This window comes from Salvia splendens, chromosome 22, assembly GCF_004379255.2.
Source record: "Salvia splendens isolate huo1 chromosome 22, SspV2, whole genome shotgun sequence".
Taxonomy (NCBI): domain Eukaryota; kingdom Viridiplantae; phylum Streptophyta; class Magnoliopsida; order Lamiales; family Lamiaceae; genus Salvia; species Salvia splendens.
This window is the reverse complement of record NC_056053.1, coordinates 5897591-5913791: the sequence shown is the minus strand read 5'-3', so window position 1 is coordinate 5913791 and position 16201 is coordinate 5897591. Positions and strand designations below refer to the sequence as shown.

General features: G+C 39.4%; 1 protein-coding gene and 1 pseudogene across 1 annotated transcript; both read left to right on the top strand.

Moving 5' to 3' along the window:
* On the top strand, positions 1 to 817 carry LOC121787082. Its single transcript, XM_042185700.1, has one exon. The coding sequence runs from the start codon at positions 1 to 3 to the stop codon at positions 640 to 642; it is 642 nt and encodes a 213-aa protein (XP_042041634.1). The 3' UTR covers positions 643 to 817.
* A 2511-nt stretch (positions 818 to 3328) lies between these two features.
* On the top strand, positions 3329 to 14752 carry LOC121786437 (annotated as a pseudogene).
* The last annotated feature ends 1449 nt before the right edge of the window (positions 14753 to 16201 follow it).

Here is a 16201-nt window from a genome sequence, read left to right as displayed (position 1 = left end):
ATGGCCATCCCATTTGCAGAATTCCCAGAAAACCCCTTGAATTTTAAAAAATTCCACAAAAATCCCAAAAACCAAAGCTTGGAAAAAGTAAAAAAGACCAATCCCAATCTAAAATCAATTTGGGCATTTTTGTCATCCGTAGCCATATACATTTGTGTGTTCTACACCTTCAACCTCTCACCATCAACCCTAATCTACACCACCAAATTCTGGTTTTTCATATCAAACACCCTCATCCTCATCGCCACCGTTGATTTCGCCGCCTTTTCGTCAGCAAAACGACACGATTTACTAGACGAAAGACACGTGGTCAATTACACATCACCAAAAACCAACATGAAGCAAATGATTGTCCAAGACACTAGTGCCACGTCGCCAAAAGACGCCGCAATCATCCCGTTCGAGGAGAGGGCGACGTGGCACAACTCCAAAGAGGGAAAAGCGACGGCTTTGCATAGAACATTGTCGCAGAAACAACATGATTGCGAAGATCATGGATTATTGGAAGAGGAGAGAATTGATGAGTTTTCAAGAATGTCGAATGAAGAATTGAATACAAGAGTTGAGGAATTTATTCGACGATTTAATAGGCAGATTAGGCTTCAAGCTGTAATGAATCGACAGAATTTGGAGATGAACTAAATTCAATAGATTCTTGTCCAAGTTTTAGTCATCCCTAAAGTGAGGCTTTTAGATTCTTGTAAGTAGATGGAGAGTTAATATTATTATGAATAATATCGATCCTAAAAATGGTAATCCATTAGATATCTCAAACTCATAAATTTTATTAGAAAGAACTACACTTTTAATCAATGTACAATGCACTAATATCATCCATATTCTTTAAAAATATCATTATATGGCTCTAGATATTGAAATAATATCACTAGAACGGCTTTTGTATTTTTGAGACCAAATTAAAATATCCTCGAGGGAGGAGTTATTTATGTTTTTTCATGATATAGAGTACCGTAACTTTGATTCATTAATTTCTCTCTAAGTATGTGTCGTAACGAGCAATTATACATATTTTGACAATTTCCCTCGAGGGAATACATAAAAATTGAATGAACCAAACACAACGAAAGCAACAGTTCCCTCTTTTATAGAATTATAAAACAAATACTATTTCAAATTTGTTTGTTTAAATGTCTATTTCTAAATTTAAGTGATATAGAACTGACATTAATTTGCTAGACCTATATTATGGAAAATCAAATTGCACACGTCCAAATCTTTAGATTAGTTGAATCTGCTGAGACTTATGCTTCATCAAGAGTGGGACACATGCTATAATTCTACAAAATTAGTATTTTTGCCTTTATTTAGGTCCGATTGTCTGAGGTCTTAAATAAGATAAGTTGTTGAAATTGTTGGTCATGCATAAATAAAAGTAGATTTAAAGCTAGGTAGATAAAATATTTAAATGTTAATTTTTGGAAGGGAATTGATTTATAAGTGACTTATGTCATCCACATTTCATATCCTTTAAACTCATTCCTTCACTATTCTAATCATGACCTCACATTGACTTTTTATCTCATCCTACACTCAAGAAATAGCATCCATAAATTACCATTCCCTTCCTTCACTATTTGTGGATATCATTATTTTATTTTTTCAATTTTTATATATAATTAAATAAAAAATATTTCATTTCAATTACTCCCTCCGTTCTATAGTAATAAAATCATTTTGCCATTTTGGTATGTCCCATAGTAGTTAAGTCATTTCCCCTTTTAGTAAAAATCAACATATTTCTTCTCATCTCTTACTTTCTTCTCTCTACTTTTTCCTCTCTCATACTTTATTATTACTTCCGTCCCACATTAAGTGTCACATTTAGTGTGGACTCTCTCTCTCTCTCTCTCTCTCTATATATATATATATATATATATATTTATATATATATAATATGAGCAAAATTGGTTGGTGGAATGTGGGGTATACTTACCATTTATGGTAAAAGTGAAATATGACTCTTATTGTGGGACGGACCGAAATGACAAAATGTGACACTTAATGTGGGACGGAGGTAATATCTTTTTATTTAATACATTACCTACATTTTTCTTAATCTCCGTGCCAAAAAATGTCTCCACTACTATGGAACGAATGAAGTACTTAATTTAAATACCAAAAGTTAGTTAATTAAAAATTATAGTACTAAAAATAAAATTAGTACTCTTTATTTCATTAATATTGCCACATTTCTTTTTCACATTTATTTTGAAAAATAATATTAATAAATAATTAAAGTAAAATAAAAAATAAGTAAGAAAGAAAATAATATGGAGAAGACTTTTCTCTGACGATTGTTCTCTCTTTTATTAGTTATTGAAATATGCCCAATTCCTAGTATCATTTGAATCTGGCCCATTACCGAGATTTCATGGCCTCACTAATTTGGGCAGTACTCGGCTTACTAGCCTGTTAAAAATGAAATGGGCCTGGGCTGCGTGGCTGATATAAACATGCAACCAGCATTAATACTTTAACACCACAAATAAATATGGGTAAAATCAATTTTGAAGTATATTCCTCATACTAAATCAAACTTGAAAATATTTCTTTAGATGAATATAGGGAATTTATAGCCCTCCCGTCACATAAAAATATGTGAACATTTTATTTTCGCATGTCCCATAAAAATATATGCATTCTATTTTTTTTAAGTTATTCTAATTTATTATCCCTATACATCAATTGATACTCAAACTAATAATATGAGTCACACTATCTATTGACACTATTTTAATTATCATTCTCTTCCACTCTCTTACTCCCTCCGTCCCACTTTATCAGTCCCGGTTCACTATTTGGGTGTCCTACTTTAAGAGTTCCGTTTGAAATATTCCATAAATGATAATAAGCCTCACATTTTATTATAAAACTAATATATATAAAAGTAAGACTCAGATTTCATTATTTTTTTCACCAACTTTCCTCTATGTTTGTTAAGATCCACGCCGAACTCAAATGAGACTTCTAAAATGAGACGGAGGGAGTACTTACCGATTTTATTTTAATTTTTGTGCCATATCAATTGCTATATTTTTATGAGAGGAAGAGAATATATACATTTTTATAATTTCCAGATTTGGTAAATACACATTTAAATTTATGCACAAACCAGAGTAATTTTGACTATTTGGGATTTGAAGATAATACTGTGAGTGTATGTAAATCACTTTTCACTCTAGTAGTTTCTGCAAACCGTCATTTGTTTTAAACTTAATGAAAAATAACATCAACAAACCGCCCGCAACATTTCGTATTTCCACTGCGCCTTTTTCTTCCCACCAATTTACTGACTCGCTCTCGGATTTCTATAAACATCCCGCCTTCAATCCGAAAGTGGCAAACAATCGAGATTTCAATCCTAATTCTCTTCGTTGTTACCTGAAATGGTGAAATCTGAAGACGCAAATAAATCACGCGTGAATCAGTGGTATCTGATTCTCATCGGCGCTGCCGTCGCTCTCGTCCTTGCTATTTCGTTTGTTCCGAGGAACTCTCCGGTCGCCTTGATTGATCGCATCAAAAGCTGCTATTGCTCTCAGGTATGGTTTTTGTTTTTCGGATTTCGTACTTTAATTTGTGGATTTTTAGCTTTTGCTTCGCTGTTTCTCTGTGCAATGTGTTCAATTTTAGCTTGTTAGGGTTTTATTGTGTATTGAACAATTTAATTTTTGGATGATTAAGCTCGGATCACTAAGTGCGTGCTGTATTAGTGATGAATTCTAAATGTATTGTAATTTTAATTGTTAAAACGAAGAGAAAATGAAGTGGAAAGTGTGAGGAAAAACTGGAAAAGGAGAGTGACATTGGAAGATTGTTGTTTATGCATCATAGTTATTGCAAAATAATGAAAATTATGGCTTATTCACCGAAGCTCATCTTTCTCTATCATTTAATATCATAAACTAGTTGATAATGTTTTTTTCAGGCTAAATTTTTATAGTAATGGTTGGAAGTGTTAAGAAGATTGGCTTGATCAAGTGCAATGTCTTGATCAAGTCATCAGTGATCAAGCGCGATAACTTGATCAAGCGCGATGACTTGATCAAGTAATCAGTGCTCAAGCGCGATGACTTGATCAAGCGTGTTGAAGGAGATAGCTTGATCAACCAAGCCTTGTCGCATGAAAGTCGTACATGAGGAAAAGCAAGTGACAGCTCCCAACAAGCTGTCATCGCATGAGCCAACACCTCACGAGCTCAGCTCGTGACTGTACCCACGCTCACAGCTAAGATGCGGGACCACGAATGTACCTGGAGAGACGTGGTGCTAAAGGGATTAAAGAAGGAAGTAGATTAGCAGAGTTTGTTATGATTAACTTTGTAATCTTGTTTTAACTTGTACTAGATGGATTATGGTAGAATTACTAGATGGATTATGGTAGAATTCTAGATGTTTCCCATGCGGCATATATGTAACAACACTTTGAGTGTTTTGAATCAATCAATGAAATAGAAGCAAGAAGCTCTTCGCTATCTAGTTTGAGTTATGCCGATTTACACTTTCTTTATATTGTGTGGTTCTTTTCATGGTATCAGAGCATGATCCTCTTGATCTTGTCTCTATACCCCTTTTCTCTACGTTTTTGTTTTATTTCCACAAATGGCAAGCTCCAGCTTTTCATCTGGAGGCATTGCACAGTGTCAAAACAATCAGTCTCTCTATGTACAACAGCTACCCCCCATATCGGTGAAGCTGACTAATGCTAATTTCCTTACCCCAAACAGTTGTTATTGCAGAAGGAGAAGGGGGATCTATCATAAATGAAGAATTTGTTTCATGGCAAAGGCAAGATAGGAGGGTTGCAGCATGGCTGCTTTCTTCACTCTCAGAAGGGGCTCTAGGCTTGGTGGTTGGCCTGAGGTCTGCAAGGGATATCTGGAGTGCCCTTGAGACCAACTTTGCAAGCAGATCTACTGCCAAAATAATGCAATACCGGAAACAAATGCAAAATCTGAAGAAAGACTCCCTGACCATGAGTGACTACATTGGAAAGATGAGAAACTACTTTGACCTTCTTGGATCAGTAGGCTGCAGAGTATCTAGATGAGCAAGTGATGCACATTCTTGGAGGCCTAGGACAAGAATATGATCCAACTGTGTGTGCAATCTGCTCAAGGTCAGACTCATGGAGTTTAGGAGATGCCACTTCCTTTCTACTCACATTCGAGTCAAGAATGTAGACTATGAGGTCTCATTTCTCCAGCACAGAGGGGTCACAACCTCTTCTGAATCTGATGCAACCATCAAATCAAAGGAAAGACTTCACTTCATACAACACTAGGTTTGATTCTGGAAGTGGCAGAGGAGGAGCAAGAAATCAGAGAGGAAGAAGAGGTGGAAGAGGCTATGGCAGAGGAAACAACAAGGTGGTGTGTTAACTTTGTGACAAACTTGGGCACACTGTAGCAAAGTGATGGCACAGATTTGAGCACAATTATGCTCCTCCAAAGCCACAGCAACCTCAGTTCAGAGGAAATGCTCAAGGGAACTTTTGACAAGGGGTTGTACCATTTCCTAGTAGACCATTCACCAATCAAGAGAAGCTCTAGCTCCACCACTTCCCTGTCCACTCCATTCAATCAAGGCAGTCCAGCCATACACAGTGTCAGCTCCACCATTCCAGCACCTAGTGCTACTTCAAATCGAGTTGCTGATCCTGTTTTAGCTTTGTGACACAATAGACTAGGACACCCTACTCTAGATATTGTCAAAAATGTTCTCAGAAAATGTAATGTCTCTTTTGATTCAATGAATGATACTCAGTTGTGTCACTCTTGTTGCATTTCTAAAGCACATAGACTTCCTTACAGTCCTTCTGAATCAGTAGCTTCATCTTCTCTTGTGTTCATCCACAGTGATCTTTGGGGTCCATCCCCAGTAACCTCAAGGAATGGCTATAGATATTATGTCTCATTTGTGGATCATTTTTCAAGATTCACTTGGATTTATCTTTTAAAAAACAAGAGCGATGTCTCTTGTGTGTTCAAGTTGTTCAAGTCATTAACTGAAAATCTCTTTCAAATGAAAATCAAGAGTTTTCAATCTGATTGGGGTGGAGAGTTTCAAAGCTTAACTTCATTTCTTAAGGAAAATGGGATATCTCACAGGATTTCTTGCCCATACACTACCCAACAAAATGGATTAGCTGAAAGGAAGCGTAGACACATTGTAGAGACTGGTCTCACTCTTTTGGCTCAGTCTTCACTTCCAATTAAATTCTGGGATGATGCCTTCATTTTTGCTGTTTTTCTGATAAATAGAATGTCATCCAAGATCATTGGGAATGTCTCTCCGTTTCAGAAATTGTATTCAAGGGAGCCTAACTATTCTGCTTTAAGAGTATTTGGTTGCCTATGTTATCCTCTTCTCAAACCTTACAATAAGCACAAGCTCAATAGCAGATCAGTGAATGCTGTATTTCTGGGATACAGTGGTTCTCACAAAGGATATAAAGTTCTTCTCCCAGATGGAAGGGTGATCATTTCCAGAGATGTTGTTTTTGATGAGCAAATATTCCCCTATCCCTCAATTTCTGGTGATTCAGATTCTCACACTTTATCTTCACCAGTGAGCTCTTCACTGCCAGCTGATATTGCCACTCCTATTATCTCTTTTCCTACTCCACCTCCATCACCTCATGCTGGTTCTCACAGTGATGATTCTCTGCCATCTCCACTTCATCATTTTTCAAATTCACCTCATCACACTAGCTCTCATCATTCTCTCTCTGGATTGCACTCAGTCTCTGACACTCAGGACTCTCCTGATGTTTCAACTGATCATCCTGTTGCTGATCCAGTTCCTATCAAACATCACATGACTACAAGATCCAAGTCTAGAATCTTCAAGCCTAAAGTATATACTATACTCTTTTCTCCACACTACACTCCCAGGTCAGCTCAAGAAGCCTTGCTCTTGCTTGCTTGGAAAGCTGCTATGCATGCTGAGTTCATTGCTTTTCTCAAGAATAAAACTTGGATCTTGACTACTCTACCTCCTGGGAAGAACCTTGTAGGATGCACATGGATATTCAAGCTGGAACTACATCTTTCTGGTGAGATTGCTAGGCACAAGGCCAAACTTGTAGCTCAGGGCTTTTCACAGCAGCCTGGCTTTGACTTCACTGAGACTTTTAGTCCAGTGGTTAAGCCAGCCACCATCAGGTTAATTCTTACAATTGCTGTGACCTTTGGTTGGGATATCACACATTTAGATGTCAATAATGCCTTCCTCAATGGTGACGGCCGAGGACGCGAAGTCGAAGTCCCTGCTTGTTCCACGACCCGGGGTTGAAAGAAGACATCTACATGAAACAAGCCTTTTGGTTTTGAGCAAGGAGGTTCTCATCTGGTTTGCAAGTTGAATAAGGCTATCTATGGCCTCAAACAAGCTTCTAGAGCTTGGTTCTTCACCATCCGCTCAGTACTAATTGCCCTTGGCTTCCTTCAGTCTAAAGCTGATGCCTCAATGTTCATCAGGAGATCAGGTTCTAAGTCTATCTATCTCTTAATCTATGTTGATGAAATGCTAGTTACTGGAAACTGTCCTTCTGCTATTGAGAGAGTAATTGATCAGTTAAATGCTCATTTCTCTCTTAAGAATCTTGGTGAAGTTAATCTCTTTCTTGGAGTTGAGATTGTTAAAACTCAGCATGGTCTCCATTTATGTCAATCTGCATATATCAAGGATTTGTTAAAGAAGACCAACATGACTGGTGCGAAAGACTGTCCTACCCCCATGGTCTCTAGTTGTGAGCTCAGCAAGAATGTTGGTGAACCTATTTCAGATGCTAAACTATACAGAAGCATTGTAGGAGCTCTTTAATATGCAGTCATTACTAGGCCAGATATCAACTATGTTGTTAACAAGGTGAGTCAATACATGGCCTCACCTCTTGATACTCATTTGAGTGCTGTCAAACTTATCTTGAAATATTTGTCTGGCACTCTAGATTTTGGAATTCAAATTCATAAGTCCAATGGCATTTTGTCTGCTTTTGGAATTCAAATTCATAAGTCCAATGGCATTTTGTCTGCTTTTTCTGATTCTGACTGGGCAGCAGACTCGGATGATAGAAGGTCAATGATACGAGCCTCTTTTTCAGATTTTATTTAGATCCTTTTTCTATTATTATTATTTGGTTTAGATATATTAGGGATTTGCATATCTATTACTATATCTTTATTTTCTTGTTCATTAAGTCAGTAGCATTATAAATAGGAGTTATTGTTATCACTTTATAAATTCAATGAATATATATTATTTTCCACAAACTTGTCTTGAGTAACAAGAATATCATATTTCGTTTCCAAATTGTTGTTCATCGGAGAACGTCCGAAAATCAGCAATTCGTGAGCTTTCCTTCGAGCACGTCGAAGGTTTGATCACCTTATCTCTCCGAGAAGTTAGCCATCCGGCCTCGTTACGGAGAACGTCCGTAACAACTGGTGCTTTCATCCAGAGCTCAGCATCCCTCCGCCGGCAGCCATTGCGTACTCGCCATGGCTGGATCGGATGAACGTATACCGCCGACGGGGCTCCGCACCGGAGGCAATGCACATGTCCTCATCGGAGACTCTTCGCGCCGCACGTCCACAAGCGTTTCACGCGGCGACGATCAGCCGCGATATCCGCGGCGCGATTTCCAGGCGGCCACCGAGGCGCCGCACGATGTGGCAGGAACAGCCGCGATTTCCTCCACCGGGTTGGAGAAGATCTTGGCACGATTTGACAGAATGGAACTCAGGCTGGAGAAGTTGGAAGCGCCCGAACATGATCCACACTATTTCTCGGATGAACTTGATGACGAAGGGTATCACTCCCCACGCGACGCTTGGGCGGCAGAAGACGATGTCCACTGGCCTTTCATCCACGGACGACGAGACCGTGGTGGGGATATCCGTCGTCGACGAGACGCTGCCCGCGCATTACATTGGCACGACGACCGTCTTCCGCAGCAGAACGTTCATCGGGCGCCGTACCGCAATCGCCCCGAGCCTCGGCACCGCACGTGCTGGGACAGGCCGCAGGACCGATACCTGTGGATGGACGAGTCCGAACAACAACACTATGTGGACTTCTATTCCGGATCGAGGCGTTGCCGGACTTCCTGGGATCAGCCCTCCCGAACATCTAGTTGTCGTGTGGGAGAGATTCGCGCTCCTCCGCTGCCGAAACCACCGCCACAGCCGATACCAGAGCCAGAACTGTTCTATGGCCCGACGCATCGTGGGACATCGGACACTCACGCATCAAAACACACGACGTGCCCCTCTTTCGGCCCCCGGGGCTTTCTTCACGCTGATTCAGACGTGCCGTCACGATTCCCACCTAGCGCGTATACTGGCCAGCAGCGAGAGCAGCCCCAAACCCGGAACCGGCACCTGCACCCCACGTTCCCAAGCCCCCGTACCCCCGCACATCCACAGCACGTGCTCGACCAACAACCACAGCCAAGTCACCGCCGCGCAGCGCCACCGGCCCCTGCTGCTGCGCCTCCCCCGCCGCTACACATGGATCAGCAACGATCGCCATCCTGCGGCCATCCTACGACTCACCTCCGTCAAGCTGAGGCCTGCCTCGAATTGCCCACGACTGTGAAGCAGCCCCTGCTCCAACGCCCGCCCTCCTGCCTGCGTTCCCCGAGCCTCCACTCCGCTACGAAGCTTGTTTCTTGTGAATATAAATACTTGGGAATTGAGGGTGATGCAAAAGTGTTGAATCAAGTTGACTTGCGGCTCAATGAGAAGAAATTAGTAGATGATGAAGTACGAGCTATAGAGGTGGATAAAATTGATGACGATGATGGTCTTCATGATTCAAGTAAAAGGAATGAGGAAGAGACATTGTTAGAAGATAAAGAGGAGGATGATTCTATTGGTGAAGTGGAGAAGATAATGGCATCGTTCAATGTTGCTCAAATAACATCGAAGGATGTGGAGAATTGTTGGTTTAAGAGAGGAGGTGCTGACACTGGTGTAAGGATAATTGCTTATATCCATGTGGATTTCTTTGATGGCGATGTTCCAAGTATTGTTCATCGTTCGACATCACTCGACGTCGATGCACGATTCATCCCTCCGCGCAACGACACGCCATATTTGAGCCTTCTTGGAGATGATAAATGGAGATATTCAGTTGTTCGGTATGTGTTTGATCCGGGAGGAGACGCCTCGCCAAAGCTTTTGCTTTCAGCTCTCGCCGTTGCTTTGTGGTTCCCACCTTGAGGACAAGGTGGATTTTAACCGCGGGGGAGTTGATACGAGCCTCTTTTTCAGATTTTATTTAGATCTTTTTTCTATTATTATTATTTGGTTTAGATATATTAGGGATTTGCATATCTATTACTATATCTTTATTTTCTTGTTCATTAAGTCAGTAGCATTATAAATAGGAGTTATTGTTATCACTTTATAAATTCAATGAATATATATTATTTTCCACAAACTTGTCTTGAGTAACAAGAATATCATATTTCGTTTCCAAATTGTTGTTCATCGGAGAACGTCCGAAAATCAGCAATTCGTGAGCTTTCCTTCGAGCACGTCGAAGGTTTGATCACCTTATCTCTCCGAGAAGTTAGCCATCCGGCCTCGTTACGGAGAACGTCCGTAACAGTCAACCACTGGTTTCTGCACTTACTTTGGAAGCAGCCTCATTTCATGGTGTGTGAAGAAGCAAACTGTTGTGGCCAGGTCTAGTACTGAGGCTGAATATAGGAGCTTGGCTCATGCTGCAGCTGAGATCACTTGGCTTAGTGGTGAATTGGGGATTCCAACCAACTCAGAACCTATGATCTGGGTAGATAACCTAAGTGCCATTGCACTAGCCTCAAATCCTGTTCTGCTTGCTCGTACTAAACACATTGAGCTTGATATTCACTTTGTCAGAGACAAGGTTCTCAACAAGGATCTTGAACTAAGGCATGTTCCCACTCAAGATCAAGTGGCTGATATATTCACTAAGCCTCTTGGACGACAACCTTTCTTGAAGCTGAGAAACAAGCTCGGTATAGTTTCTCTAGCAGGTTGAGGGGGATGTTGGAAGTGTTAAGAAGATTGGCTTGATCAATCAAGCCGATGACTTGATCAAGTGCAATGTCTTGATCAAGTCATCAGTGATCAAGCGCGATAACTTGATCAAGCAAGCCGATGACTTGATCAAGTCATCAAGCGTGTTAAAGGAGATAGCTTGATCAACCAAGCCTTGTCGCATGAAAGTCGTACACGAGGAAAAGCAAGTGACAGCGCCCAACAAGCTGTCATCGCACGAGCCAACACCTCACGAGCTCAGCTTGTGACTGTACCCACGCTCACTGCTAAGATGCGGGACCACGAATGTACCTGGAGAGACGTGGTGCTAAAGGGATTAAAGAAGGAAGTAGATTAACAGAGTTTGTTATGATTAACTTTGTAATCTTGTTTTAACTTGTACTAGATGGATTATGGTAGAGTTCTAGATGTTTCCCATGCGGCTTATATGTAACAACACTTTTGAGTGTTTTGAATCAATCAATGAAATAGAAGCAAGAAGCTCTTCGCTATCTAGTTTGAGTTATGCCGATTTACACTTTCTTTATATTGTGTGGTTCTTTTCAGTAATTGGTTTCTGCGGCATAATGAAACCATCTTTCTCATGCCATAAAGTGGGAACCGTATGTAATTTAGAGATTACATGATTGATTTATCGAAATGTTGTTCTGAATATCTATTGAAGTTGTACATTAAGTTCAAATTTGTTTTTACCCTTCATTACAACTTTTTCCTGTATGGAAATGTATATATATGTAGGAAGGGCTTAAATATCATGGACTTGTGGAGGATTGTTGTTGCGAGTATGAGACCGTGGATTGAATCAATGTGGAGGTGTTATATCCCTTGCTCCAGCAGATTGTGAAATATCCATTCTTCCGATACTTTAAGGTCAGAAATTCTAGTTTTGTATCTAAACTCATACGATTGACTAGTAAATGAGCCATCTTGTTTACTCTTTGTTGAGATGTCAAATGATTACTTCTCTCCATATCTTTTTGTTATTTTTTGATTTCGTAATTTATTGACCTTAATTGTTTCATTTGGATAAGTTTTTCTCCAATTCTACATGTATGCGTGAAGAATTCTTTAGATGCTAGGAGTGATATTACTAGTTATTGGTTAAGCTCGATTGACGAAGCATTCGGATTTCTACACATTCTTCTAGGATCCTTGATGTTCTTTTCACCGTGTAGTTGCTTATCTGCTTCTGGTTCTTTGATCACCTGTATGCTTGCAACGTCATTGCTGTATTATTGCAATAGGTAAAATTGTGGTGTGATTGCCCTTTCTGGCCGGATGATGGTCTTTGCCATTTGAGGGACTGCAGTGTCTGTGAATGCCCAGAGGACGAGTTTCCTGAATCATTTCGGAAACCTTCTGGAACTGGCCTCTTGTCAGATAAACTAGTTTGTCAAGAGGAAAAGCCTGAGGCTGCTGTAGATCGCACAGTAGATGCTAAAGCTTTCAAAGGCTAGATGGAGGTGGATAATCCATGGACAAATGATGATGAGACAGATAATGGTGCCCATCACTACTTGTGCATTTTTCCTTTTTCTTATAATCATTGTTGATTTTGAGTGATGCCTCCTGCAATATAAACTTTGTAGCTACTTCCTATTCTTATTAAGTCGATACTGATTGCTTGCTGCACATCTCTGATAATTCACTCAGTAAATTTGTTCTGCTTATCTGTTTGATCGTTATGTTTTTCATTTGGCTGTTAATGTGAAATTGTAATTATGCATTTTCCTTGCAGCTGAAATGACATATGTGGATCTACAGCTGAATCCTGAACGTTACACAGGCTACAGTGGTCCCTCTGCAAGAAGAATATGGGATGCTACTTATGTAGAGAACTGCTACAATTGTAAGTCTATTTAATCATGAAGATTGTTGGAAACAGGACTTGATTTTAGTATCTGATTTCTCACATAAATTAATGATTTCTTAACTGCTTGGGGTTCACTTCGTATCTTCTTTTGCACTATCGGCCTTTTCTTATTGGACCTGAAATCATTGGCATACTCTGTAGATCCATCTGAGGAGTGCCAAGAGAAGAGAATATTGTACAAGTTGATATCTGGTCTTCATTCATCCATCTCGATTCACATTGCTGCTGATTATCTGCTCGATGAGAAAACAAACACAGTACAGTCTTAATCTCATACCTATGTATGCTAGAATCTTAGTATGATACAATGCTGTCGAAAAGCATAAAAGAATGACATGTATTGGAGAGAAATTCATTCTGTCATATTTCTTCACTTGATTCCCATGAGTAACAAGTTTTATAAATTTCCTGTTGCAGTGGGACCAAAACTTATCATTAATGTATGACCGGGTCTTGAAACATCCTGATCGTGTCCGAAACTTGTACTTCACTTTTCTTTTTGCACTTGGATCAGTGTTAAAAGTGAGTTGGTCTACCTTGAGTATTTGTTATTTTTATTCTCTATGTTACTCCTTACCTTTATTGGGTAATTGCGATAGGCTAAGGAATATCTGGAGCAAGCTGACTATGATACTGGAAATCCATTAGACGACATGAATACACAGCTCTTGTTGAAGAAGCTGCTTAACGATCATCAACTGCTATCTGCCTGCCCTAAACCATTCGACGAAGCTAAACTGTGGAAAGGTCAGAGTGGACCAGAACTGATGAGGCAGACACAGAAACAGTTCCGAAATATAAGGTTTCTCTATCTTTTATGGAATAGCTGCTTCTTAGCGCTCTCTTTTATTACATTCAAACACGCTACTTTTCGCTAGTAGCAACTCGATTGTTTTGTTGAACCTGCAGCGCATTGATGGATTGCATTGGGTGTGAAAAGTGCCGTCTTTGGGGGAAGCTTCAGGTCCTGGGACTCGGGACTGGACTAAAAATTTTGTTCTCCGTCAATGGCGACCAACCATCTGCTCAGCGAGTAAGTTCACAGACACCTCCCATCTTATTTTTTAGGTCATGCCTGATTTTGGTTGTTTGTATCCGACCAACATATCATATTCGTTTTTCAGCTGCAACTGCAAAGAAACGAGGTTATTGCTTCAGTAAATCTTCTCAATCGGCTGTCAGAATCAGTCAAGCTAGTCCATGAGATGGGACCCTCAGTCGAGCAGATGTTTGGAAAAATCATCAGAGGACCAAGCGACCGAACTAGTCATCAGAGCTGGTAGGTTTTTAAATTTCAAGGATTAGAAATGCATGTTGTAACTTAGAGATCCATGAATTTTGAGTATACCATCTTTTATTTTGTAACTCGTATTTATATAATGGATGATTTTGTAACTTTTTTGTTACAGTATTTGTACAAATTTTATTGTATTCACTACTACTTAGTTGAGAGAGCCATTGGCGGGTGTTAGTTCTTTTTGTGACATGTAATTTTCTTGTTTGTTACTCCATATAAGAGTGTCTTTCTCATGCTTCCGTTATTTTTCGATCACTGTTTAAATATTCGCAGATTAGAAGCTATTTTGAGATGTTTAGTGTAAGAGAGTCACAGTGAATGACGAAACAAAAGAGGCTCAATCTCTTTTTCAGGTAATCTTCATCCAAATTTTCTCTTGCATTTTCATCGCCTTTTTTGTGCGAGTAACTGCCCGGTCAATCTCTTGTCAGCAGGCGTTTAAATTACTTGACCAGTTTCAGCTCGGATGCTGTTATAGATTCGTGAAACTGTGTTGTAGTAAATGAGGTCCACGGCAGCTGGAGTCGAAGCTGAGTCGGTGTCATTGAGAGAACGGTGCTCCAATTTATATGTGTTTCTCTTTCTTAGCTGTTGGTTTATGGTTTTGGTGTTAATACAGTTTATGAAATATCATTATTAATATGGTTGTATCTTGGCACACCTCTCTTCATGAACAGATATATATGTGTGTGTGTGTGCGCGCATATATATTTTTGTAAATAGTAAGTAATTATATAGGTTGAGGATCCAAATTAAGATTGAGGAGTCTGAGCTCCAGACAGGAGTAAGTAGGTAGTAATACTTGAATTGTGTTTTGAAGAGTACATATTTAAGTGATGAACTAACTATATACCTACATAGAAGAATACATGGTAACCTAAGATAGCAGAAATATTTCTGAAAGAGAAGCCATGCTTATGTTATCTGCTACTCTTATTCGGACTGCGTTGTGCATATAATCATTGCCTTGTCCGTGCATCATCGGTCATTTGCTTTGTCTGCCTAGTTGAAATTGCTGCTGCTGCTGCTGCTGGCCGGCCGTCTCTCCTGGGAGCTTCTGCGCCCGTGGGGCTATGGGAAATCTTTGAGAAGGGCAAAGAGAAATGGGAGTTGGAATTATGCTTCACCAAACATTTCCTACATATTAGTACAACACACAAAGAGGAAACACTTATAATGGACTCTGCTTTCAAAATATTATGTTTCTACATATCAACATGGATTGCTTGGTGCAAGAGACAGCATGGTTGGGCGTCGCTGGGCGCACCTTATTGCCAGCGGCATCCATATTCTCCAATCCTTCCTCCGCTATCGTCTCGAGATTCGGAGCGTTTGAAGCCTTCTGTGGGAAGATTACTGGCGCTGGTGCAACCTCAACCCACTTCTCATACCTCATTTGCTTTCTCATCTTTGTTTTGCAGTACCAAATAATTCTACACACACAGATGGATTCTTGTAGGGGAATATGAAGATAAAGTGGTTTTTATTGTATTTATTTAGGTGTAAAAAAACCATTGTAGGACCTTTAATTGTGGAAATTAATGGCGGAATAGAATGCCAGCTGTTTGGCTTTCTTGATTATTGTTGTTTGAGGAATTAATCTCTTTTGAATTGTTCAATTATTCTACTGATTTTTTACTCTCTATATATTTTTAAAAAAGATTACCAGCAAAATATCATTCGTGTTTTATCTTAATGGAGTACTCCCTCCGCCACTGTTTCATATTGCTTTATTTAGATGGATTCCAATAAATGTTTTATTTCATATTAATTATTTTTAGTAAATGGACCTTATATTATACTTTACTCATTCTACTTACAATTATGATTAAATTTTAAGTATATAAAAATACTACACTCTACTAACTTTTTTTTATTACCTATTTTCCATCATAAAATCAAACAATTTTCTTAAACTTGCATTGGTCAAATATTAAATATCTATTTGGACTTTTT